The sequence below is a fragment of the Pseudomassariella vexata genome, assembly GCF_002105095.1.
Source record: "Pseudomassariella vexata strain CBS 129021 chromosome Unknown BCR38scaffold_10, whole genome shotgun sequence".
NCBI lineage: Eukaryota > Fungi > Ascomycota > Sordariomycetes > Amphisphaeriales > Pseudomassariaceae > Pseudomassariella > Pseudomassariella vexata.
The window spans coordinates 2,170,565-2,197,455 of NW_024467965.1; the positions used below are offsets into that span (position 1 = coordinate 2,170,565).

General features: G+C 51.1%; 5 protein-coding genes and 1 non-coding gene across 6 annotated transcripts; 4 read left to right on the forward strand and 2 right to left on the reverse strand.

The window, feature by feature from the left end:
* The first annotated feature begins 1,528 nt into the window (after positions 1-1,528).
* Positions 1,529-3,167, forward strand: BCR38DRAFT_441157 (uncharacterized protein). Its single transcript, XM_040860757.1, has one exon. The coding sequence runs from the start codon at positions 1,679-1,681 to the stop codon at positions 2,810-2,812; it is 1,134 nt and encodes a 377-aa protein (XP_040713872.1). The 5' UTR covers positions 1,529-1,678; the 3' UTR covers positions 2,813-3,167.
* Positions 3,168-3,878: 711 nt separating this feature from the next.
* Positions 3,879-5,656, reverse strand: BCR38DRAFT_411638 (uncharacterized protein; the record flags this gene model as incomplete). The annotated part of the gene is made up of 5 exons (XM_040858593.1): positions 3,879-3,907; positions 4,095-4,342; positions 4,402-5,078; positions 5,223-5,466; positions 5,526-5,656. 5 exons carry the CDS (start codon positions 5,654-5,656, stop codon positions 3,879-3,881), a joined length of 1,329 nt encoding a protein of 442 aa, XP_040713873.1.
* A 1,808-nt stretch (positions 5,657-7,464) lies between these two features.
* Positions 7,465-9,078, reverse strand: BCR38DRAFT_487536 (uncharacterized protein; the record flags this gene model as incomplete). The annotated part of the gene is made up of 1 exon (XM_040864169.1): positions 7,465-9,078. The coding sequence occupies one exon, from the start codon at positions 9,076-9,078 to the stop codon at positions 7,465-7,467; it is 1,614 nt and encodes a 537-aa protein (XP_040713874.1).
* A 988-nt stretch (positions 9,079-10,066) lies between these two features.
* On the forward strand, positions 10,067-10,169 carry BCR38DRAFT_t239. The gene has a single exon. It is a non-coding gene; the product is annotated as a tRNA-Thr (tRNA).
* A 1,023-nt stretch (positions 10,170-11,192) lies between these two features.
* Positions 11,193-14,247, forward strand: BCR38DRAFT_39686 (uncharacterized protein). Its single transcript, XM_040857658.1, has 4 exons — positions 11,193-11,587; positions 11,711-12,853; positions 12,906-13,158; positions 13,219-14,247. Exons 1-4 carry the CDS (start codon positions 11,460-11,462, stop codon positions 13,861-13,863), a joined length of 2,169 nt encoding a protein of 722 aa, XP_040713875.1. The 5' UTR covers positions 11,193-11,459; the 3' UTR covers positions 13,864-14,247.
* Positions 14,248-24,384: 10,137 nt separating this feature from the next.
* On the forward strand, positions 24,385-26,181 carry BCR38DRAFT_487540 (uncharacterized protein; the record flags this gene model as incomplete). Its single annotated transcript, XM_040864170.1, has 1 exon — positions 24,385-26,181. One exon carries the CDS (start codon positions 24,385-24,387, stop codon positions 26,179-26,181), a length of 1,797 nt encoding a protein of 598 aa, XP_040713876.1.
* Positions 26,182-26,891: the final 710 nt, after the last annotated feature.

Below are 26,891 nucleotides of genomic sequence, written 5' to 3' on the forward strand. Positions count from 1 at the left end.
ATGTTGCACGATCTTCATGTTGGGGGACATCAAAAGGTCGTGCCGTCCTCTACATGCTCATGTTTTCGTTCCTTGTTTTTCTCGTGCTTGCGCTGAATGTGCCCTAGAAGGGTAAGATTTAGCTTTACCACCTTGGAAGCTTGGACGGTCACTAAAAACGGGAAAAGTCAATTCGATTTGATTTAGTTAGTCGATTGTTGACGGTGTCTGCACTGACGCCGCCTCCCCACACTTTTAAGTGCTCTAGGTGGACCTCGGGGGCGCTCTTGCGAAGGTGCTGTCAGTAATTCTCCTCCTCCCGGGCGATCAGCGGGTCTCATTCTTTTGCTCGCGCTAAGGTTACAGCCAGCCATCAACGGGCAACGGGCGACTGGATCAATGTGAATTGCCCGAATAGGTCTGGATTTACGGATACCTACGAAGCACTAGCCCAAGCTAGCACAAGTGCAATTGATTGTTTCGACCGACAAGGGAACAAAAGAAGCTTTCCCAAAGAGAGAAGAAAAGAAGATCCGCGGATAAAATGTGCCTCAGCAGCAGGATGCCCTTGTGGAATCCTTGTGGAATCGAACGATTGCGCATGTTTTGGGCGCAATTCAGTTAATGCTAATCAGCGACATGCCGCCTTTGCTCGTTACTGCAGGCCGCGTTCGCCCAGCGACATGTCGGATTGGCTCCAAGCAGGACACTGCTACAACGCCCGGTATTGACTGCTGTCTCGGAATCAGCTTGCACAACATCTCGAGCTGGAACTCCATGAGCCTGGCTGAAAACGCACCACGACCTCTTTTAGGGCGTGCAAAGTGCATTGTGTGTCCAACGCCAGACGGCTCGGCAACGGCGACGGCAACGGGCAACCTGCAGGCTAGAGCAGTTCGCACGAGAGAGTGGGAGACACGCAGGAACGCACAACAAGCTCATGCTACGACTTGTGGACCCTAAAGAGTAAACTCAAGCTGACACTGACATCGCCAACTCACGACCGTACGTACATTAGCATCCGTGCCTATGCAAATTAGCCAACGCCACATCTCGCGCAAGGGGCAAAGATTTGTTGTTGGTGCCATTCAGTCAAATTCTTCTGAGACCTGACAATTGCTGCCATAACTGGGTGGATGCATCAAAACCCGGAAGTTGATAATAACAACCTTAGGCAGAGGAGGTACCCGTGTACCGGCAATCCATGACGAGTTAATCCTGGGCCCAACCCCCCGTTACAAGCCACACCCTGGCAGGCCAAGTGGGCCTGCGGTCGATCACTCTGTCGACCCCATGTACCCGATATACACGGAGATATACCGTTGGCGCGCACAATAGCAGCAGAGTGCCGCCCACCGTGTACGTTCGGTACTCTCGTAGACGCCGCCTGTGAGTGGTATATAACTCTCGTACAGCCTGCCCCCCTCCTTTGCTTCCTCCGCTCATCCCTTCTGTTGACTCGTACATCCGTTTCCTATCTTTCCCACACCAGAAGCAGTGAAGCAGAGTGTTCTCACGAGGCACGCAAGCAAGAGAAGACGCTGTTGTCCTTCTCCCCCCCCCCCCCCCCCATTCGCTATATACTTTGTCACTTGTACAAATTACCCTCGTTGTCCAACACCCAGCATCCATCATCCATTGCCATTCCGGTCGCTACGATCTACATCTTTAATATATACTTTGGAGGTATCATTTCAAGATGAGGCACACGTTCGCTCTCGCTTGCACCCTTCTGGGTGCTGTCTTGGCCGCTCCTCAGGGCGTGACCGACCCCATTAGCCCCGACGGCGAGACCCCCTCCGGATGTTCGACCAGCTTCGATGGCAACTTTGAGATTACCGTCGCTACCATCACGGAGAAGAGGAGCATCAGCCAGCCCGAGGTACGTCCCATCCCGTTGTCCCGTCTCGTGGCTTCCCCCCTCTCCTTGTCTGGCCTCCTAACACTTGAGCAGAAACGCGGGGTATGCGGCGCCAATGGCATCCTGGTCATGAGCCTGACGGACGGTATTGCTAAGGACTCGCTGGACCGCACCGGGTACATCGCGTCCAACTACCAGTTCCAATTCGACAAGCCGGCCCAGGCTGGCGCCCTCTACACGAGTGGCTTTTCCATTTGCGAGAATAACGTGTTGGCTTTGGGCGCCAACAAAACATTCTACCGTTGTCTGTCAGGCAACTTCTACAACCTCTACGACCGCAACTGGGCCGCCCAGTGCGAGGAGGTCTCTATCATCGCCATGTCCTGCGGCTCCGAAGACACTGCCTCGCAAGCTGGTGACGGCCAAGTTGTTGGCACGACCGTGGTTCAGACCACCATCATCACTGCGTTGAGCGACGGACAGCCCCAGGTCGTCACCACCAGCGTCCCCATCCCCCTGTGCCAGATTGGTGATGGACAGGTGCAGGTTCACACCACGCCTTGTGCTTCTGTCACCTCGGTCGCATCCACAACGCCCGTCCCCGTCAGCCAGTTCTCCGACGGCCAGATCCAGGTGACACCCCCTGGCACCGCTCCTGCCACCGCACCGCCCGCGACGACCACTGCCGAGGTCACTCTCCCCACCGAGTCGGTCCCTGTCTCGGTCCCCGCCACGGATTCGCCATCCGCTGTCATCTCTGCCAGCACCAGTGCCAGCGCCAGCGAGAGCGCCAGCGTGAGCGAGAGCGTGAGCGAGACGGCCAGTCCCACAACGCCCGAAGGCACCAGCCCAGCCGAGACGTCGCCTGCCGCCACCACATCGGCCCCTCCCCAGAGCGGATCCAGTCGTTTCGCCGCTAGCTCTGTCGGTGCTCTGGTCTTCGGCATGATGGCTGCCTTCATCTGTTCGTAAAAAGGCCGTACACGGCTCGAGTTTGGGAGTTGGACGCCATGGCGGTAACAGCCACCGCCCGCGCTAATGATTCAGTAATGGATGGCCATGGATTGGAATAATATGCGGTATTGTGTAATGCGAGATATGGCCACCGTTGCCGGTAATGTCTGAATTGGGCTGAAGATGACGAGAGGAATAATCGGTGCAAGCAAGCATATCTGCATAGTTGGTAATACTTAGTGCATATACTTGATGCTAAACATGAATATTGACCACAATTGCCCTCGACTTGTGATACGGGCACCTCCCTAACCGTTTGATGTTTTTATGTTACCGTATTTGTTGTGTCAAATATAGTTTCTAGTGACCCCTGTTCGACACTTTCTGTCCCCGTTTCCAGTGAACACGCGCTTGAGTAAGTTAGATTGGACCAATGTCATCTTCATGCTTTTCGCCTACGGCGTCCATGCCGCATAGACGGTCCCTTCCGCAATGCATGTATGTCTGCATACATCTCCACGGTGACACCGAAAGCAACAAGAGCCGAGACCGTGGGACAGGCATTTCCCTATCTCGGCCACATATGCCAAACTTTTTCCCATCTCCTGCTGACACATGTCAGAGCTAATTCAGCTTGGTACTCCACAGTAGCCCGTACATGAATGCGCATAGGCGAAAAGAAATGTACGAGAATACGTTTTCCACGCGAATCAATATTGACATTATGCATACTTCTGTAGGGCTATTACGTGACACATCGATTCCTTCCCGGCCTTCCCATTCGGTTTAAATCTGCCATCATTCGCCTGTAATCAAGCTCCTTTGATTGTGCCCCTACCGTATAGAATAAAATACCCATGCATAACGCAAAATGCTATAGTAATAAATATAGACAATTCCGTGGGCTCGTTTTTGGTGTCATGTCTCGTGGTATTTATTTCAGTTCGCCATACTCGAGACACGTGCTATTTACACGAAAGTACTCCTATACTGTCTAGTGACTTGAACTGCAACCTTCTTCCGTTAATTAAAAGGGCAAGCCAGTGCATTCAAGCACGCAGATGCTGGGCTCGTTTTTATGGGTTTATTTTGTGCTCATGCTCTCAGATACGACTTGATATTCAGTAGATCGTTTCTCATAGATTTTCATTAGAACCGCCCAAGTAAAACACACTGGTAATTGCTCCCAAGAAACAAATAAAAAGGTAGCCCTCGCCCTCCATAGCAAAACAACCGAAATTCTCGTAGTTGAACCTTGGTTCTGGACCATCAGCTTATCGTTGAACACTCCGCAACCTACCTGGGCTGGGACTGTCCAAGCTATGCTTATTCTCCCAATGCCTCTTCCGATTGTCCAGGCGCGTGAAAACCTTTTTACATGCCGCCACGCCACACGGAAAGGGCCCCACGTACTGCTGGAACTCCTTCTGCGCGTGGGCGTAGTCCTTGTGGCAGGCGACGATGTGCCGCTTGAGGCCTTTGGGGTCGCCGTAATTGGATTCACAGAGGTGACAGGCGAAGGGGCGGTCGTGATATTTTATGTGTCGGCTGTGGGTTGAATCTTGAGCACGTTGCCAGTTGGTTGTTGTGGCTGCGGTGGGACTTACTTATAGTCTCGCCGACCTTTGAAGTGTTTCCCGCAGGTGGGGCAGCTTTGGACCTTGTTCATTTGTCTCTGCTTTTTCCCTTGTGCGGACTCTGCTGTTGCTTTCCTGTTTGATGGTGTTTTCGGCTGACTGATCCGTGGGGTGGGTGGCACCGGTTCAGTCGTCGACGCCATGGGAGCGTCGTTTTGGACAAACGCGTCAACATCCTGACTTGCGGTGAGATCTCTAGGGCTGCACATGATCATGTATTGTGGATCAATACAGTGGTCCTGGGTGTTACTCTGCACTGGGACCTGGGCCTGTAATAGTGAGAGATCGATTAAATCGTTACCATGAGAGTCACCCCACGGGCAGGAAATTTCAGTGTCCAACTCAACCTCCAACAAGTCCATTAACGTTGCCGGACTCCTGCTATCGCCAGCGGTGGTTGCTGCATCGTCCTGGCTCCGGGATGATTGATGCATATCAGTGAGGTGAAACGATGATGGGATTCCCGCTGTGTCTATTTCTGCGAGGTTGTACATGTTCCAGGCGTCAAACACGTTCTCAGAGTCAGGGGGCTGGTTCAAGCCATGTGGACCGCCGAAGCAGTAGTCCTCCAAACTTTCCATCTTCAGCAGATGGGAAATTTTTCGTTTGAGTAAAGTTTTTGTGATTTCTGATTGTTTGATTGGTAGCTATAACAGCTGGAATAATTGTTGTTTGTGATGTTCGGGGACCAGTTTTGCGACGTAATCCAGGTCCGTCAATCTGGACTTGCGCGACATTGCCTAGAGTCTGTTCAGCAAGTCCCATGTCACTTGAATCTCAACCGCTCCTACCTGCAAGTCATGCTTCAATTGCTGATTATAAATCCTGAACAGGACCACCTTGAGCCAACTGGAGTCCTCAATCTGTGACACAGGAGATGACTGGTGTGGCGCATTAACCAACCCATCCACATCACGTCTCATAGCATTTTCTCTGCGAGAAGACGTAACTGGACTTTGTGAGCGATTAATACCCTTTCTCTGCCTTGTATCGCGGATCTCGACATCCACAGGTTCGGCTTGAAGCGGGGGATTTCTGTCAAATCCATTAGCATACACACCAGAGCGATGGTTGTTCGGATGGAGAAGACGGACCTTGTCATGATGCTGCTCAGGATGCCGGTACAGATGCTCTGTTTCCCGACGGTCGTGATCCATGGTGATCCAGAAGTTGTGTGAGGTGAAATGGACAACATGAAGATGGTGAAGCAGCTGATCACCTTCATGTTGTCCATTCTCATTTCTTTTGTGGTCATAAATGGCACACATCTTCGGGCCACCATGGTCCACGACCGTCGTGATGTTGATGAGGTTGATGGGAAGGAAGAGGGAAGTCGTAGGTGAGAATTTGAAGTTGCAGATAGATACAAAAGAAACCCAAAAGTGATGTCGGAGCAGCGCTGTTAAATATTGGTACAACTCGTACAGAGCCTCGCGCATTCGTAACATTTTCGATACCCTTCGCTATATGCAGTTCGGGGATACCTGCTGGGTACATCGAAGTCACTTGAGGTAGTAATTTCCCATTGGCTAAAACAGAGGCCCGTCCATACAGATCTGCGCTTTCTTGCATTGCCAGCTGGTGTGCATGCTGCAAAAGCCCAGCTAACCCAACGGCTTGACAAGTGTGGCACGGAGCAATCACTATCCTAGAACACACCGACCGTTTATGGAGAACTGTGGTTGGTTGAATGCAGGCTGATGCAAACGGGCGAGGCTCTGTTTTGTTCTCTTTCCTTCCATCGCTTATCACGGTGCACCATAGGGAGAGAGGTATATGGTCGAAGCTGGTTGCACGACATGCTACGTTTGATAACATTGCCATGAACGGTGCCGTGTAAAGTAGTATGCGATTGAGATCTGTTAGCATCTCGATTACTTGCGCATAATGAAATCCGCATTGGGAGTCTGCAAAATTAGCAGCGTCCACGAATACACATTACATAGCCACTAGTATAAGTTAACCACCACCACCCCATCTGCGGCTACCCCACTTAACAGCCTCCACTACAATCGCTAACTTCACGATACTTCAGTATAACGTTACTCTGTAATTACCCACCATATAATTAACCGATTTCTACTAAACCAAGTATAGTACACTACTATATAACCCACTACCTCGCTAACTCCGTTAGTCTAATTCTATTGATTCAGAGTCCTTAGAATCCGGGTATTCTTATAGAGAACACTTCAAACTACTAGCCGTCGAATTAGCCCTTGTCACGGGGCTAGGGCCGTGCACCGCATGTATATTGGTACTGCACGAGCTGGCTGATGTTCCATTCTTCGTGCTACAACAATAAACTACTGGTACCCCCATACACGACCCTGACACGCTAGGGTTATAGCTGCGTATATTACAAGACTGATTCTTAAGGAATCTAACTAGGTGGGAGCGCCTCGAGATATTCTCTGTGACTAGGTGGCTCTAGGGTTCTACCGGATCGGGGGCGAAACCCCCGACTCAGCTTGTTAGCTGAGACCGGCCCGCCATGATGGCTCTTTCCTTACATAATTATAGGTAACTAGCACTATAACCTACTATGAAGTACGTTGATAAAGGTATGTCGTAAACGTAATTTATCTAATATACTTCTAGTAGCAGATAGGCTTAAAGGTGAAGAATAGCTAGGTAAGTTTTCTTATTAGTTAGATGCGTGGTTGTGCGGTTATATAGAAAATAGTAGTAGAGATGCATATAGGGTAGCCGCATATGGTTGGTTAACTTGAGTATCAAACTTAGTTTGCGGTGAATTACTGCTGTGCTTACACCCAAGCTACAAGCACTGGTACGAGAGCTACATTTACGATTACCTTGGAGCTACAGCACCACCAGATGTAGAAGTATCAAAACTCGGGCTAAAAGTACTCACCCTGATTTCGATCGACCGATATCTACCGGCGTCCGGCGTGGTGCGAGCTTGTATAAGATATCTGCCGGCCAGACATCCAACGTCTAACCTGCCAACCACATGCAGGATACCAAAGTGTCATGTTGAAACGAATAATTCCATTGTAAGGCACAGTATCCTTATAGGTTTCCAAATAACCTCTCAGATTCCTTTCCAACCCAATCGGACCTGCGCTTAATCTCATCCACCGCCCAAGTTCCCTGATCCGTTACATAAGCACTCACTAATCGTGCAGGAACCCATTCAAAGTACACATTCCTGACCCGCACCGCCTGTTTATTCTCTCCATTGAAACCATCTTCCTCCAGGAAATTGGCAATCGCATCTCCCCCTTTCACCGCGTCCTTCCACCCCACCACGAGCTCTCCCGAGTCGTTATCTTCAACAACGTGTTCACCTGTGGCCCCGGGTCCAGCGACCTTGTCCACCTCGCTTAGCACGACAACTTTGGCATTAGGGGACATGTATTTGGTGCTTAAAACGGCAGGCAGCGAGCCCGTCTTGTTGCTTACGTCGGCGGCGGCGCTGATCCTGTCGGCTCCGAGAAGGAGCATGTCGATACCGTCGGCGGCCATGGCGGCTGACGCGTCAGAACACAGCGTCACGTTGACTTTGACGTTCTTGTTCTTGACGGTCTCTGCAATAATTCTTGACGCTAGGGTGACTCCTTCGCATAAGGGCCGAGATTCGAGGATGCGAAGGTCTAGGGAGACATCCAAATCAGATGCCGCCGCGAGGAGACAACTCGCAATGGTAGAACTGTGCGAGAGCGTGAGAACTTTCAAGGTTTTCTTTGGCGCTGCTTGACCATCAAGGAGCACATTGCACGAGAGGTAATTGATGAAGGACTCGCAAATGCGGCCCACGGTAGAGTCGCGTTGAGCGAGGTGTTCGTCTACCACCTCGAGAGCCGTCCGTAATTTATCGTCTGGCGAGCGCTCCTCTTTTATGCAAGTTTCGACCCTGGAAAGCACATCGACCAAAGCGCTGACGATGGCAGCACCCATACTTTCTCTCCCGTTTCTCCATAGATGCCAGCCCGTCATGCGCACATTTCCCCACCAGGCCGCCTCATCCCGTGCCACCGCGTCCAGGCCCATCTTGTACACTACCTCCCTTAGAACGGCCACGGCCTTCGCAGCAAGCTGCCTTGCACCGCTCTCGTGATCATGGCGGAGTTCGAGCAACCCCTGCGTCAACGCACTGCCGGCTTCTGCGCCAAGGTCGTACTCGGGCCACACGCGCCGCAGGCTGTTGACCAGCTTGGGCACGCCGCCAAACTCATCCCTGTCCTTGACATGCAGCGGGTCGTACCACTCCCAGCCCTCGTGCTCCCAGTCGATAGTGATGCCCTCCTCGCCTGCACCACCCTCGGCGGTGGACTTGAGGCGGAAGGCGAAGGGGTTGATGGACCACTCCCGGCCGATATCGGAATCGACGAACGAGTACGGCTTGCCCATGCGCATCAGCTCAATTGACTTGGGCAGAGTCAACGTCGTCTCTTCGTGGATCTCGCGCAAAGCGGTGGCGATTGGGTTGGCGTCGTCCTCCTCGACGCTGCCGGAGATGGGGGCGAGACGATGTTGGTAAGTGCGCACCTTGCTGCTACGTCTGAAGAGGGCCACTTCCACTTTCTTGGCATTGTTTTTGTCTGGGAACCTGAAGAGAAACGAGCCAGCTACTGCGCGTTTCTTGATTGCACTGTCGGCGTGTTTGGCCTGGTTGGTCGCCATGGCGCTTTGGGTGTAGCGAGACCAGCCTGACCAGGCAATGCCGCTCAGTGGGGATGGGATATGGTGTTGACAATGGAAAGCGAACCGGGGAGTGGCCCGGGGTGTGGCCCGGGGTGTGGCCGACAAGGCGAGCGTGAGGTGTGCACCATGATACATTCGGTCCAAGGTGGTGGTGCGGTGACACAACCGACAAGCAACGCAGACTTGGCCGTAACGATGGCGGATATCAGAAGGATGTCTTAAGTACCCCCCAATGTCATGATACTGAGTAAAACTGTGAAGGTACAACGATGACGTCAATTCAAGATGACCCGTGGGACTCGATTTGCCGAAGTTTGACCGTCACGACTCCTTCCCGAGTTGAGAGTAACCTCTGATCTTGGCATATTCACATCCCAATTGCCATTTTCCTTCTCTTGGAGTCGCAGTAGTCCTCCAACCAGCATGCTGAACTAGGCTGGGCTCTGCCACGAGATGTGGACAGACCGTGCCGACGCCATCATGCGGATAGCCATAGACCGGCTTGAGGCCGTTTGCAGTGGCGCGTGGGGTCTGAAAGCACTACGATCAATGCTCGGGCAACCACGAGTGAAGATGATGAAGGCATCGTCTTGGGTCTGCAAAACTCACGTCACGAACACATATGAACATGGGTTGACTTCCGTCGCACGTGCGAATACCAGGGTGCTTTCCAGCTCTTGTCCCGACCACTGACGAAAGCGAGGACACAGTCCATTTGTGGCACCTCCCTTCCCAGTTCAACGCTACGGATAACGGTTTTCATGTTGCCAAGACGAACTAGACTCTCATTTAAAAGCTTCAGCTTGCATAATTCCGCAGTAGCCTGCAACAGTGCATGAGCAGGACAGGAGCCTGGAATCAACTAGCAGAGTGGGGTGGCTCTGCCGAAGCTGCTTCCGACTTGACGAGACTCATATCCTTACACTTACACCACCAAAGTATCAGTTTGTGATGATTATTTACGGCTGTCGGCTGGTGTAGTTGGTCACTTCGCTGGTAGATAAGTCCCGATTTGAGCCTCGCCCACTTGGGTCGGTGACGAGTCGCGGGTTCGAATCCCGCAGCTGACACACAAGGGGGTTTAGTCAACCCTTACGGCGCGCTGCCCACCTTGTTGACTTCGCCTACCTAGCGATAATAGGGAGATTGGTGCAGTTTAGGATTACGAGCATCCTAGCCAGTCGACCGTCAAGCACTACGTCGGCGGAATATAACTCGACAGCCGGTCCAGAATTCGAATCGTTAATCCGACCCCTTATCGGACCTCGCCTTTCCGATAACGCTCGTCGGCGAACCCGTCCCCTCACGATAGAAGGCGCGCAGCACGCCCTCTCGCCGCGATTCTTGCGAGCGTCTAGACCACGTTACGGTCTATCCACTTGAGCGTATGGTTGAGATGTATACGCTCGACGAGAACCCCAATTAGCAGATACTACGACTTGTCGCGACAAAAAAAATAGTCGAGCATCTTCTGCACATCAGCAGCATCCCACCCCTGAGGACGAATTTAAGTGCCACATTACCACACTTATCGGTAGTTCAGGCAGGGGTTGTAGCACATCCTTAGGGAGGGACAGGAGGTTTAGTAGTCATTTGGCTACAAGTTTACCTGTATAACCGCCCGACGCGGCTTAAGGGCCCGCTATATCATCTATAGCCCCTTAAGGGAGTACTTGTAGAGGTACCGAGGGTTAACACCTACGGCGTATTTAATATTATTATTATTTATTTACGGCCACACCGACCAGGCTACCCATTCAGCTCTAGACGGTCAAAGTCCGCCCTGTTTCTAATGTTACGTTGTGCCTTTACCAATACCTAAACTACCATCGTCTTTGGCAATTCCTATTGCCCTTCTGTAGCCTGACATTTTACAGACTCCCTTGAAGCGACGTACTTCTAGGTTAAAGCAAAAAACCGTCGTCGGTGATTTTGCACTCATGACTGGACTGTCTTCTTTTCAGCTCATATCCCTGCTGCATCAATCTGGATGCTGCTGGATGCTATTTTGGGATTAGGTGGATACACTACTTCGTAGGCAGTTAGCAGCGCCAAGCCCTCAACACTCATGGCAAAGGTGCTCTCGTGCAAACCTGGAAGTGGGAGGAGTGACGGTCGGGCATTTCCACGCAAAATGATCAAAATGATTTGACCTGCCCCCCGCGCGTCAGCTCAGGCAGAAGCAAGAAATATGTGCACGCCAACTCCTCCAGACCGATCATCTTCACCGTCTTTCTGTAGGCTCTCAGTCTGATTGATCAGTCGATTTTGGCGCTCTCTCTTAGGGGGTTTGCACCCTCAATAGTACCTTTCCATCGTCTCGTAGAATGACTTGAGATTTTCCCACCGCCGCCAGCGCCATGAGAAGAGCCTCAACAACAGGAAAAGAATCAGGAACCAGAACAACCAACTCGTCGGCACAGCGCCTGCCCGTTAACCACCGACGTCACAAAGTCGCGCCAGAGCAGCGGAAGCGAGTCTCCACCGCGTAAGCTTCCCATTGTCAAGATTTACAATCCACACCGAACCTTGATAAGTTCACCTCTTTGACCCACCGTACACCATGTGCGCCGTTGCAACCGCAAAATCTGATATAATTTTCCCAACGTAGGTGCAACAGCTGCAATGTGAGGCGCATCAAGTGCTCGGGCGAAAGGCCGTGTCTGCAATGCCGCAATGGGTCCCGGGAGTGCCAGTATCCCGTTGTCGTCGAAAAGATAGCCGTCCCGCGCACCGACCTCGAGGAGCTCACTGCCAAATGCAAGCGGCTCGAGGCGTGTCTGGAGTTGGCTATCCCTGACGAGGCGAGTCGGCGTGACCTCATGGCCCGCACTGGAGCTGCTGCTTTTTCAAACTCAGGAGGCAGCACAACGGCGACGACGACAGCAGGAGCACCAGCACCAGCATCAGCACCAGCAATGGGACCGAATGATGCCCAAGAAGACGAGTCGGCTCAGGAGGGCCGAATGCTCTACGACCCTGACGGCACTCAACGCTACCTAGGCCCTACTTCGGGTGCCGCTTTTCTCGATTTAATCAAAGAGTTCATGAACACCATGTTCCCCCTCGCATGGCCTGGCTCGCAGAATCTAGAGGGCACCTTCTTGGGCTCCCTGGGACGCTACCAAACTTTTGACTCCCAGCCCCTGGTGGTTCACGATGTCGACCCGTTCTGGCTACCAATAAAGACCGAGGTCACAGTCATGATCACACAGCTTCGGTACTTCGTCCAGGACGGAAGCGGCGATTTCTTGTCGGGTGGCATTTATTACTGGGGCGACCTAGACCCGTCCTTCTTCGACTCCAAGGAGCCCCTAGACTCATCCGCTGCCGACCCACGCACACTACGCCAGCTCGCCCTATTCCACGCCGCTTTTGCTATGGCATGTTTGCTTGAGCCGCCGGGGGACAACATCAGTAGTGCGCAACGAAACGAGGCCTTCTTCGCAAGAGCCCGACTCCTTTTGGGAAACCCGTTGGATACGAACACGAACACGGTGCACGACATCTCCGTTCTCGCCATGATGAGTATATATCTCGTCGAGATGAACCGGCGGGATGCGGCCTACATGTACGTAAGCCTGGGCATGCAAATCGCTGTCATGCACGGCGTACATTGCGGCTGGGTGGACGAGCTGGGAAAGCGCACCTTCTGGACCCTGTACATCATAGATCGGTGGCTGAGTGTGTTGATGGGCCGACCCCCGGCCGTTGCAGACGAGGCAATTCGACTGGCCATGCCCACCGAAATTGTGTGAGTCAGTTTCATACGTTGTGCCAAAGTGTCAAGGTACTAATGTCAATAGGGGCCTCCCCTCAGCTGTGGGCCTCCGAGCACATGTAGAACTGGCCAAGATATCTGGGTACATTGTCTGCAATACATATCGAATTGCCCCATGCCCGTGGGAGCGCCAGACGGCAGACGCGTCGTATCGTATTGATAACGCGCTGGGTTGGCTTACGGGCTGGGCGGCCAAGCTTCCTCCCCAGCTTCAACTCCCCGACGCTGGTTTCACGAGTGACAGAGCATGCTGTGAGCTGCACATGGCATACAATCAGGTACGCGGATTCCATGCGTCTGCTCTCAAAGTGTGAGATCGTCACTCATCTTGCCTGCAGCTGTTGATCCTTACCATCCGGCCCATCTTTTTCATGGCGGTGAAGAGAGCCGTGGCCGAGCGCTTGACCAACCGCTGTTGGAGTCTCGAAACACATCCCCATATCAAGTACCTCAGGGTTTGTAGCGATGCGGCCCGTAGGAACCTGAGGCTAGGTCGCTGGGTTCGTGACTTGATGCCTTCGCGGAAAATGCTATTAACCAGTTTACACAACATCTTCAATGCGGCCATCATCCTGCTGTTGCATCAGCTGCTGTTCGACAGACTCGAGGAACACGATACGCAAGGTGTCAGCTTTGTCGTCGAGTGCTTCGATGCCGAGGCGACGGGCGAGAATCATTACCCCAAAGACTGCGCCCGGGTTCTTCGGGGCTTGGGCTCATTAGTCCATCGTCTTCGCAACCAGAAACATGACGGTTCGTCGCTGGGGAGCAGTCCAACTTCCATTGTTCCCCCGTCTTCACAGGTTCAACATCCGGCTGCGATAACGGCGTATGATGTCGGCTTCATCCTCAATCCTGAAGTCCCCAAACAGATTGAGACCCAACAAGCACAACAGCCGTCCACGGCCGGTGCTCTATACCACGAACTGTCCAACTGGATGGACCACGACGACTTGCAGTTGTATAACAACTACTTGGTTTGACGCAACCTAAAATAAAATCGCACCTGGCGGAGATGGAAGTCGGTTGCTTATCGAAATAGTCTAAACCATCAGTACCCCACCTGTCAGCCCAGCACCCAGTTTCCGACGCTCAGATCACGGTACTGCGTCGGTGAATCAGCGTGTCCAGTGAGGACCACCACGTTCTATGAGCACCGGTCACGCTGATGGTAATCCTGTGTCTAAGGCCACGTGTCTGCAGCAGAGATTGGTTCATACGTTAACATCAACAATGGAGGCCGTTCGTTCACTGTGCTCTTTTGAAGGAATTTAGCAGTAGTCCGATCCCTGGTGCCAGGTTGGGGGCTGAGGTGATTAAGGTTAGATCTGGGGTCCATGGGACTAGACCAACCCACAATGTTTCTTCTCACGCGAGTAACTGTCGAGGTTGGTATGATGTACTCCAGAAGCGGAAAGTTGTCAATGTGCTGGTTTGTTGAAGTTAGGCACCGCTAGTCAGCCAACTGCAAGTCAAGAAACCTAGAAAGGTGAACGCCGAGTCTGCTGCTTGAGCCGACGGCAAGGAGTTGCATGCCAAGAGAACGAAGAGATGTGAGAGACCCGGTATCTGTGTTTGGGTCTTCTCTTAGTTTTTATAACACTATCCCAACAGAGACTATACTCTCGGAGAGTTCCTAGCACTCTCTGGCTAGGGTCTCCGAGCAAGTTAACACTGGTAGCGAGTTCCAGGGTCGCTGGATACGAGGCGATGCGCACGAGGGGTTAGGTCCAATAGGGGTCGTATTTGCCCTATTTGCCGTATAGTTGATACGTGACCCCATGGGGGGTTACCCTATAGCTATAGATAAGATAGATAAGAGCTATAAAAGAGCTCTGCCAGGCCAGAATAGCTGACCTGGCCATCCTTTCCCAATACAACAATTCACACCCCATATGCACTCGCATCAATAGTGCTCGAGTTCGTAGGCTTTACTACGACCCACAAATATTACCACGTGGCTTAACCCTTTAGATCTAATTCCAGCCTTCGCTCTATAGCGTCAGATAAGAGACATGATACGTCAATTGGACAGCCAGTTACGCTCTAATATAACATGATAACGTTCGCTCTAGATTAACCCAGGGACTCTCCTTCCTTTTCTGCATCCACCATCTCTCACCTTTCGGCAATATTACTAGATAATATCTTAGTAGATGACTGTAGTTGACTGGTTCTGGCCCTGGCTCTGACTTGTTGACAAGTTCTAACTCTGGTTCAAGCTTGTTAACAGCTTGCGATAACTCGCCCTTCCAACATCGTGTCTATCAAGAAGCAGGGGAAGGTAGCAATTTGAATAGATTGCGGATGCACTGCAGGTCTTATGTGGTGGTAAAACGATCCTCCTCATCCGGCGCGGGCACCGGCTATCGTGGATATGTGGGTGGAGCACACATTGAACAAACTCACCGTATTTGCTCCGCAAGAATAAGTACACAACCCCGTATGATCCACAACTACAAGAAGCGACTCGAGTGAGAGAAGCGCAAGTTGCTTACGCTCGTGTACTCTCTGGAAAGGTCACGGTCGCTTTCGACCTTCTCAAAACGTCGAAGCTCGAGGCACGCGGTATCATAAATTGGCGAATTATCTGGACGAAAGTATCCAAGAGCCCAAGATCAGTGACATCAGGCATGGGAGGAAATAGATGATGCGCTAATACATAGGCTGAGGGAAGCACTAGTATCATGTTCTATTTTCCCCAATATAGGCGCTTCTGTCTTGTTGTCTAGCTAGAACTCCTGCTGCTCGGGTGCCACGCGGTGTCTTCGTCTCATATACCCAAGCCGGAGTGACAATATTAAATCACTTGACAAAGGCACCTTGGAGATTTACGCATCAAGATCGGGTTCGACTGAATGGTGAGTACTTGAGTTAGTTCGCTGGTGCAGCAAGGCTGCAGAGCCACATACTTTGGAATTTTCCTTGTTACTGTTTTCTGTTAACGTACCCCACAAGCAAGTTGGCCACTTTTTCTTGGCACCGTATGAATAACTTCAATAACTTAACTAAACTAAAAAATAATAATTCAAACTAATCGGAATCCTCTTCCTCGTACGTATCTTCATCATTCTCACAAGTACGAGCATTATGTCCGGGCTCTCCGCAGATCCTACAGCGCCGTCGGCGTGGTTCGGCCGGTCTCGTACGACGACGACTTACACGTATATCATCCTGTAGCTGCTGTTCAATATCCCGTTGACACTGTGAGTCCTGAGCATCTCGTAAACTAAGAGATCCTCCATCTTGTAGCTGTCGATTTTGAGTCCTTCGACGACGGCTTAGCTCTTGATTAGCCTTCCGAAGTGTAGTAACCTCATCCTCAAGTAAAACTAACCGATGCATAACAGCCGTCGCACCACGTAAAAATTGGTCAATAGCCGTAAGTATTGTCGTCGGGGAGCTATTCTGATGCTATACGATTCTTTGGTTCTGATGCGTGTGCATATGGGGTGTGAATTGTTGTATTGGGAAAGGATGGCCAGGTCAGCTATTCTGGCCTGGCAGAGCTCTTTTATAGCTCTTATCTATCTTATCTCTAGCTATAGGGCAACCCCCCATGGGGTCACGTATCAGATTCCCAGATTAAGGGGGCGCCATACGAGCTCCCAGGAGGTGTAGGCGTATGTAGCTTAATATCCAGCTGTGAAATCACATATTCCGGGTCGTACGGAATAAGTCCTGTCCCCCTGAAACATGCCTGGATATTCGACTTAGTTATAGTCGTACGATACGCCCTATAGAATGCCGAAAAGAAATCCTCCTTCGAGATATGGGTTATATGCGCCCGTATTAGGTCTTCAATTTCTTTGCCGTACGACCTTTTCAAAGCCCTAAAACAGCCTACATCGAGAAGCTGGAGCTTATGTGACGAATGAGCAGGCATACTAAGTGTAATAATAGTATGCTCTTTGCAATATAGCTCGAAGTCAGTCGAGTGGTGGCTCTCATGCCCGTCGAGGATAAGAAGATGATAAACACCCTTCGTACGATCCTTCATATAGCGATCAAAGTGCTGAATCCAGTCTACGCCTCGCTCATTTGTTGTCCAACCGTTTTTGGTTACAGCAATTACCCAATCGGACGGGAATGGGCTATTCTCGTACCAGGATACGAGGTGGTTTTGACCCGCGACAATAATATACGGCGGGATAGCCCAGCCGGACGAATTAATACCCTGGATTACTGTAGCCCATTCTCGATTGCCTTGTTGGACTGTACGACGCCTTCCGCGTCGTTCGGCACTTGTAACTACCATCTCGGATGAGATTAAGCCCATCGCGAACCCTGTCTCGTCGAAGTTAAAACGTCCCACACCCACATCCGGGACACCCCCACATGTGGGACACCCAAAAATGCCTCATCAACACCGCTAGCCTCTAACTTCAACCTCTTTTATCTTTACCAATATCGGTTCAATCGTTACGAAATTTTACGTACGTCTTCTTTACACTAATATGAGTCAATATACCGAAGATGATACTTATCGAGCTCTTCAAGAAATAGCTACTGGTCAAAGCCTCCGAAAAGCAGCATATGAGCATGGTGTCCCAAGGTCTACTCTTTCACGACGGATTCAGGGAGCCCAGTCAAGAGATATAGCCTTCGCTGACTACCAGAGGCTCTCTCCAGCCCAGGAATCTCATCTGGCTGAATGGATTCGAATCCAGGCTGCCCTAGGCCTCCCACCAACCCATCAACAGCTCAAAGACTTCGCCGAGCGTATCCTACAGATCCACGGAGACACCGAACCACTTGGAAAGAACTGGGTCCAGGATTTTATCAAGAGGAACCCTTCAGTCAAGGTCCAGAGAAGCAGAGCTATCGATTCCCAGCGTATTAATGGAGCCTCAGCTAATGTGATCAGGCAATGGTTCAAATACCTCGCTATCCCTGAGATCAAAGCTATCAAGGCCTCGAATCGATACAATATGGATGAGACAGGTATTCTAGACGGTAGAGGATCAAATGGTATTGTTCTAGGATCATCTGAGACTCGTTCTATACGGAAGAAACAGCCTGGATCTCGAGCTTGGACATCTCTTTTAGAGTGTATCTCTGCGACTGGTACTGCACTACCCCCACTTGTGATATACAAGGGGAAGTCTGTCCAGCAGCAGTGGTTTCCTCTAGACTTGACTCCATACGAAGCCTGGAGGTTTACAGCAACAGAGAATAGGTGGACGTCAGACTCTACGGCTATTGAGTGGCTACCAAAGATGTTTATTCCTTTGACTCAACCAGAGGACCCTGAAGAGACTAGGTTACTTATCCTAGATGGGCATAGTAGCCACGAAACGACAGAGTTTATGTACCTCTGCTTCATAAACAAGATACACTTGCTTTTCTTACCGCTACACACATCCCACGTTCTCCAGCCTCTCGATCAGTCAGTCTTTGGACCCCTCAAGGCAGCCTATAAGAAAGAGCTTGGTTACCTTAACCAATGGGATACTACTACTGTCGTAGGGAAGAGAAACTTTCTGCTCTGCTATATAAAGACACGTCTAGCAGCATTGACCGTCAAGAACATTATCAGTGGGTGGAAATATACTGGTCTCTGGCCTTCGAGCATAGCTAGACCCCTTATGAGCCCCCTGCTCCTTGAGAATACGTCAGCACCAATCAAACAGCCTAGTCAGACTTGCAAAGGGCACTCTAGTAGTCAGGACTGGGCGTTAGAGACATCAGCAGTAGCCTGGTCAACGCCTAAGAGGAGAGATGAGCTCCAAGATCAACTCAGCTTATCCAGCAAGCTTGATAGTGATCCAAATACCCAGCGGCTACTCTTTCGGAAAGTTCAAAAGGGCTTTGATGAGAAGGGCTACCAGTTAGCTGTCGCACAGCGAAAGATTGAGGCAATAGAGGCATAGCTTGAGGCTAGTAGGGCTAGGAAGCGGAGGAAGGTCAAGATGAGCCCTAATTCGAAGTTTACTAATATCAAGGCTATTCGGAAGGCTCAAATCGAGGCTGGTGAAATTGAGGATAGTATAGATGAGTCTAGCGAGTCCGAAAACCCTAGTGACGGTGAAAGCTGTATTGTAGTCGCATCAGAATAAGTGCAAAAAAAGGTTGAAGTCAATGGTGAAAATATACAGCATCATTTTTAGGGCGTCCCACATGTGGGGGTGTCCCGGATGTGGGTGTGGGACGTTATGGTGTGTCCACTAGGGCTGACAATAAATATGGTTTAACTTTAGCCTGATACCATACATGCAATTCTTTCGGCTTTGATAAAATATCTCATGAGTCGCGGGATGTTTTCTTCTCGATATCGGCCCCATAAACTTTTGCTAATTACTCGGACGATCTGCCCATATTTCAAGTTTCCACATTGAATGACAGCAGCGGTTTGGGGCTAGATCGACATGTAGCACCATGCACTTGTCGTGAACACTTGAGGCGTCATCTTTCCTCTCCATCACGATTTGCTTCCTCAAGCAGATCTGTCTGTTCAGTGCTCGAAATTGCGAGATTAAGTGCTCCTCTCTGAACCAATGGCATAGAGAGCAGAGAGGGCGAGGTCAACATTGAATATATCGGACTAACCTAGAGCCTGGCAAGTGATGGCCATCTGATAACTTCTCACTTGAACCTGAATCAAACACGGATCTGCCCGGAACTTAGTCTGCACATTGACCATGTGTTTTCTGTTTGCTTGCCTCGATTTGCCTCACCGGATGCCGAAGCCCCGACGGTGTGTGGGCGTCCTTGTGGTTGGCTGTTACCAAGACTTTATACTCCTGGATTCTTGGACAACGTTAAGCGGTATGGCAAAGATCTTAGTATTATCTTGTCCTAAATTGCAATGTGTCAGGGTACGGCTAGGCCGAAGGCAATAGTACAGAGTGATGGGGAGTAACGGGCGTCCCTCCTACGTAATACCGAGTGGTCACTGGCGGTCTCAGGTAGGGCTGCCCACGGTGATGCATTGATCTCTGCTCCTTCCCTGTCCTACTTCGAGATGGTCCTTATATAGATAGCTAGGCCGCCGCTTGGACCCGGCATAACAGCAGGGTCGGCGATGCCAAGGATCTTGACTCTCGTCATCCCAAAGCTTCACATAGATTGTAATCATGACTCGGGAGTCTTTTGTCCGAAACACCCCTCCGGCGCCCCACCGGTGTCTTGCGTTCAGTGTCCTGACACCCACCGGTGCCTATGGCATTCTGTTCTCTGACACAATGAGAAAGTTGTTCTCCGGCCCTGCCCTGCCGGCACACAATGACATTGATACCGATTCATCTCCCTGACAAACCATTTCGCAATCTATCCGACATTTGTGATTGGTTGAAATCTTAGAACACCAACCTCCTGGAAAGATGGATGGCAGCATCATATACTTCCAACATCTATCATATACATACACTATTTGGCACTAAGACTCGAGGAGAATCGAATTATGATATGCATGTGTTGACCTTGCATCTCTCACTCTGTGCTATCGACCCATCAGCACTGTAGTAAAGGTCGACCATTGGCCCCGGCATTAGTTCTTTTCGTAGGTCTGCCAGCAACATAGCGATCGCAATGCATATAATCAAAGCCACACTGGCCCGACTGACTTTGTGTACTCCCAAAGCTGGCCGAAAGGAATTGGCACATAGATCACTCCGAGATTCCTGTTCGCAAACCACCCTGTCGTATACGAGCAGCGAAACGACCTCCAAACCTGCCGCGACTCAAATGCACCACCGGCACCAGAAGAATCAGAGTCAACGGAAGCAGCCGCCCTCGGACCATGCTTTCTGTCTGGTGTGAGTGTCATGAGGACCACGATTGTATCGATATCATCCTTGTTCACGGCTTGAATGGCCACCGTGTATGCGCTTGGATCAAGTCTGGTGTCTGCTGGCCGAGAGACTTGCTATGGGGCGAAATGCCAGAGGCCAGAGTAGTAAGCAAAGCTCAAGTTTTGCCAAGTTACATCTCTGTATATGACTTGACATCGAGTGGTAACTCTTATCAACAGCAGTGGGGATGGTCTCTTGGCATGCACAACCCAGCCTCTTCACCCAGATTAGCCGATTAGTCTCAGCTGGGCAACCGCCAGCGGAATGATATCTGCAAGCTTCGTAGGAGTACAGGCACGGCTCGCCCCATTATCTTTATCAGCCAAGATATCGACAGCATCGTGGTCAAACAGGCCATCACCACAGTCGCCACGGCGCGAATCTACGACAGCAGCGTCGTGTTTCTTGGTACACCGAACACGGCCAGCGTGGGTCGCAGTATATACGAGACACTCGTTGCTGCCGCCCACCTTTCCCCTCGTCCGCCCGATCCAACCCTTCTAGTGTAGCTGGCCCAGGGGTCCGACGTGATGGATAGGTCAACCAGGATTTCATTCTATTCACGAGAGACCTTGGTCGTCTGTGTGAGGAAGGATTGTCCTACAAAGCAAGGGCCGGTATTTGTTAAATTTACGTCATTAATCGAGCACTTCTGGTGTTGCAGTGTAGTGTCATGAGCGAGCCGAGCTGACTATGATGGTGATGGCGTTCCAGATGATTACTAAGGCTTCGTCATCGTGCGAGGGCGGTCAGAATCTGACCATGGACTGTATACGCGCTAACCACTTTGGTCTGGTATGCTTTGCTAGCAGAACAGATCTAGGTTACTTCTAGATCCTTGGTTACTTAAGTAAACTCTCCTAGGGACCTTCTCAGACTGTTGAGTACACCAGCCTTGTTCTAGGTCGTATTATAGGATCGGGGTTAGCCCTTAATATAAAACCAACTATCTTATAGAGTTCGAGGAAGATAGGGACGAACGTAATTAGGGTACGTAGAAGCTCAACGCTTGTTCATTCTTAGCTTATTCCTTGTATTACTTTATGGAACTCCGATATTAGGTACTAAGCAGAAATGCTAACACACTTTACTTTGAAGGTATACTCAAGAGGGAAAGTCGTATTATAATTAACGATATATATAAGAATCCTGCTCCTGATATTGACGGCCAAAATAAAGGGGTAATCTACTTCAGTATTTCATAGCTAGCTGACCGCAGAAGACACGCTGTTCTAGATAAGTGGAAGAGCTGGATCGGGCAAGTCCACGCTTATGAATTACGCTTTCCATGACCCGGAAACAAGACGGAAAATGGGCTAATGGGCCGAGGGCGTAGTCAGAAAAGGCCATCGCTCAATATTGTGCCAGCCGACTAGCGCTGGACGCTCCTCGCCTGTCTGATGCGCATTGCGCATTCTCCGTGTCCAAAGGTCGCGTCCAGGTCCAAAGGGCAACTTCTGCGGGCTCGAATGGCCATGGAAATACTGCTCGAGAGCTCTATGAAAGTCATCGTGCCGACACTCGAGGCCTTGCCTACTCAACTGGGTGACTTGAGACTGTGCATTCATATGCTTCAAAACCTCAGGCATGAACAGCAGCGCGATGCTGCCCGTATTTCCAACTTATGAAGGAAGCCCAGCGGGTGCACGCACCGTCTTTACTAACACTTGCATTTGTCCTACACTGCGTGAATGACGGTGACAAGTTGTATACCACCTCATATGATCAGGACCAATTATTTACTATTCAACATCTGCAGCAACTGCGACAGTAAATGCAAAACCGTCGGGAAATATCCATTTCCCGACCCTTTACCGCCATGTCAGGCATATACAATGCTTTGGGTCCTAGGGTAGTTCTTGGAGGCGTGGCCGCCCACACGAACACGCATCATGCCTACGGCATGGCTGCTCATTGCCAACACCTTGCAACATGCAGCGAGTTTTGAAATGGATATTACCGACAGCCATGACGCGAAACGCAAGTGACAGTACCTAGAGTTGCTGGGCCAGCTCAACAGGATCTGCCGAAGGGTGTGGGTTGACTCACTCAGAGCTTCGCGCCCCTTTTTGAAGATGTCGAATGGTTCACTTCAAAATGTCCTGCGCTTTGCAAGAGCCACCGGGCAGGCTTCGAGCTCATGGAGGCAGGCAAGCGCCCAAAACGCCATGACCTTTTGTCCCTGGCCGTGCAGACCAACCTGATTAATTACGTATCGACTCGGCTGCCATGGTACTTGGAGGCAGAGCAAGATGAGGTACGGCGCACCAAGCCGCAATAACTCCTACGTGTGGCCGTGAGTCCCAAGAGCGATGGGATTTCGGAGTGCGCAGCCTTCACGGGCGACTACCGCGACTTCTACTGCGACATGCCCGACACGGCGCGGTTGCCAGCTCGAGGATCTGGGCCGAGATGGTTAAGGGTGGAAGACCGTACTTTGCGATACACAGGTCGGGCGCGAGCTCGGGCATGGGTATTGGATTGAGCAATGTGACTGGTGGTAGTACAAATATGTCGGCGCTGACGCGGAAGCGGCCGGGGTTGCTGCTGTTAAAGCTATGCTTTTCCACGGTGCCGATCCGCATATCCCAGTGGAGTTCAGGCTTGGCAGTACTCAGGACGGACGATGGGTCGTCGATTGAGGCGAGGCCGGCTATTGCCGTTGAGCGTCACATTCTTCAGGGCGAGCCCGAATATGAACACGAGATGGAACAGATACATGTCATCGTCATTATCTTTTGCAAGCACTATTGATGATGACGATGTTTCTAGGCCTTTGCTCTTTGCTCCACCACTTCCGATTTCGCATCTGCTGCGTCGTCGGTCTGGCTTCATGGTCCAAATGATGAATTTAATGATGAATTTAGGTTCCTATGCCTCCGCTGTACCCAGGGTAAGTAGGTTAAATAGTTAATCATGTGAGAAGGCTTCATCTCATGGCTCATATTTTCGCCGAACATTTCCGCAACAACATTAGTAGGAAATGGAAGTCACAACTGGAAGACTCCGTGGGCTGAAAATGATCACTCCGTTTGCCGACAAGTAGACTGAAGATGACGACCGAGACATTCAACTGTCCGAGAATGGTGGCCATAGCCAGGCCGTGGAACTTCTGGCGATGCATGCTGACCATGGAGAAATTTTCCAAACGCAAGTGGTCAAAAGCTCTTCAATGTTCAGTCTTAACCCGCGACTGCCGAGAAATCAACGTGCGTGAAGAGTATCTGTTCCGCCTCGAGTTCGCTCTTTCCTCGCATGGCTGGGGCACATGCAATGAGTCTACTATCCATCAACTTCGTTACGGCAGTTGCGATAGACCAAAGTTTTCCACCTTGCAGGCTTTCTTAGATGAAATCGATTATCCCTTCTATGATAGATCAACCAGTTGTGCTGGGAGTATCATAAAAATCCTGAAGTCATCGACGTTCAATGTTTTGCCTGGCTGAAGGCGGGACCGGCATGTCTATCAAATGTCTGTAGGTGGGTTCACATCCAATACGGCGACATGCTTCACATACATGTTTGGAGTGCGCTGTCGTTAACTTCCCTATTCGTTGTCCACGGTTTTCCCTATGTGACGAAATTTTTATGATCATTTTTAAGGCTCGACCGCGGCAGTAAAAATACGTTCGTCGCCCTTCAGATCCCTAGCTGTTCCAGAACTCCAGACCGACACTGCAGAGGCCGACCAGTCACTAATCAACGACGACAATGCCACACCGCAAAAGAGACAGCGCATCAAAGCAAAACCAGGACTCTGTAGACGATGCGGAATGGCGCAGAACACCTGCCTACCTGCCTCCGAGCCCATCCCGATCTCCCTACATGGCTCCGCAGTCGCAAACTCCAGTGCCGCAACATCGCATCCCGCCCTCATTCCTTGCCCGTCTCGGCATTACAAGCAAGAGAAAGCATTATTTGCAGCGCAGGGACCCTACACTTGACTACCGCGACCGCTGGCCGACCGTTACTACTCTGGTAGAACCAGGTTCCAGCTCGCGCTTATTTGACCTGCCCGACGAAGTAGCGGAGCGAGCACATCGCCCGGTCAAAGCCAGGGCACTCGAGGCTGTAAATGCGCCGCTGGAATGGTTGAACGACCGATTGGGAATGGTCCAAGAACGACTCGAGCACAGGATCGAGCTGGCTGAGGCAAGAGCACAGAAGCGGCCCAGCTTGTCTTCGAGCAGCGGCAAGCCAGGGCAGAGCACCCACCCGTACGACACTGGTGTAGATGTTGATGATGACGACGAGAACGAGGATGAATTGCATCAAGGTGGCAGCATAGCCGTTACGTCGGGTTCTGAGCCCAGCCCACCATATCGGACTGCCTCGCAAACCACTCATCGTCGTGGGTCAAGTGAGACAACGCAGAAAAGGCGAAAGAAACATGGGCCCAAACATCAAAATCAGGGATTCAAATCGGGACATTCCAATGCCACGCCAATCGGTCTAAGCCCAAACCAACACCAGCCTACGCCGCAATCGCATTATCAATTCCGCACTCAGTTTAACGGCAAGGCCATTGTCTCTGTTCAGTCAGCAGCCCCCAGGAAGAAATGGTTCTGGCCTTTCCCAGCGCCAGCCCGAAACTCTCTGCATTATGAACGGCCCGATATCAATGTCCAGCAGCCCTCGAGCGATTGCGAAGATTCGTTTGAGCCACGCCGCAAGTGGGAGTCGGTCAAGGGTCGCCGAGGAAGCACGTATCCCCAACGAACGAATTCCACGCTGAAAACAAATGGGACTGACAACAGCACCACAGCCTTCCAAGGACAGCAAAAACAACATGGGCATCTCGCCGTCCCTTCTGGCAGCCTACGCGCCACACCCAAGGCTTCACCCAAGCCAACCGGCAAATTGACACCAAAAGACTCTCCAAGAACGTCCGAAAAAGAAACTACCAAACGCAGAGAAAGCGTGACGGTAACACCGCAGCCATCAGCCGTTCGCACGCAGGGTTCACAACCGTCGAGCGTACAACAACTACTGCCTGCTCCCTCATTAATACCAGTCACCACTGCAGGGCAAGTACGCCGTCGCTTGTCGAGCAACAACGGGAACGGTACTGGCACCGGGACCGGGTCTTCAAATCCAGGTACACCAGTAGCAGATAGCACGCCACGCTCAGGAGCAATTCGGCATCTTCTCAGTTTCGTCAGGGGATCTCCTCCTAGCAGGGCAGTTAGCCCGCTCGACATCAACGACAACTCTAACAGTATACCTACAACGCCACGGCTTCCCAGTCCTGCGATGCCAAGTCTCATCAAGGAGGCGGCGCAGTCGAGCCGAGGGAGCCACCGGTTTGGCAGAAGGTCCAGGACACAGAGCAATGATGTCGAGACTGGGCCCAGTAGCCAATCACCGAGGGTCTCCGGGGTAGCGAGACGTGGTAGTGACAAGGGCAGTCAGAGGGACAGCGAAATTGGTGGGTTCCAAGAAATTGACGGCAATATGAATGTAAAGAGAGTCGCGACAAGTCGACCTGGGAGTGATAAGACAGGATAAATGGGCGACAGAAGCAGGTTGGCGGGTTATGTTGTACATATTATTTCCAGGTTTCATCCCGCGACTGTTGCAACATCGAATGGAAGAAGCCACGTTCTCTCGAAAATGCGCGTCTGTTGACCACTTGGAGTTAGCAGCGATATCATGGAGCAGTCTTCTAAAGTTGAAACCAGGCTGGCTTGGAATGGTGCTGTGATGCACATGCAAGTTGAAAGTTGCAGGTTTTCGGCGTGGACAGATCAAAGTAAGTTTTGAATAGACCCGGACTTTGGAGTTCGAACCATGCTTTTACCGTTGTCTATACTAATCATAACAACTACTCAAGTATGAATGTCTCATAAATCCCGAGCTAACACGAAGCAACGTTCAAGAATGGAACATATATAGACCGCACCCCGCCGGTGCCGAGCACGGTAATAAGCCTCAGCGGTTGAACTTGATCCGGTGTAATATTGAAGCACTTCATTTTGGATTCGGGTTTGCCTGCCCAGTCAAGCCAGTGATCTGGCCAGCTTGAAGGGCCTAGACTATAAAATAGCTCCAGTGTTTCTGCCAGATCTCGTAACAAGCCTGGGTAAACCAAGATTGAATTTGGTTCCCGCAATACTAGCAGGCAGGGCTTCCCTGCTGTCAACAGCTCGGCATGTTCGATTTCCAAGATGTCGAGAACGGTGTGAGTTGAGTTCAGTGGAGAGAGTACGACTCACCTC

Bases quoted from the DNA above. Each gene is read 5' to 3' on its own strand.
- BCR38DRAFT_441157 (XM_040860757.1), top strand. From the start codon at position 1,679: ATGAGGCACACGTTCGCTCTCGCTTGCACCCTTCTGGGTGCTGTCTTG.
- BCR38DRAFT_39686 (XM_040857658.1), top strand. From the start codon at position 11,460: ATGAGAAGAGCCTCAACAACAGGAAAAGAATCAGGAACCAGAACAACC. The intron at 12,854-12,905 runs GTGAGTCAGTTT...TAATGTCAATAG, and splicing joins GCCATGCCCACCGAAATTGT to GGGCCTCCCCTCAGCTGTGG. The intron at 13,159-13,218 runs GTACGCGGATTC...TCTTGCCTGCAG, and splicing joins TGCACATGGCATACAATCAG to CTGTTGATCCTTACCATCCG.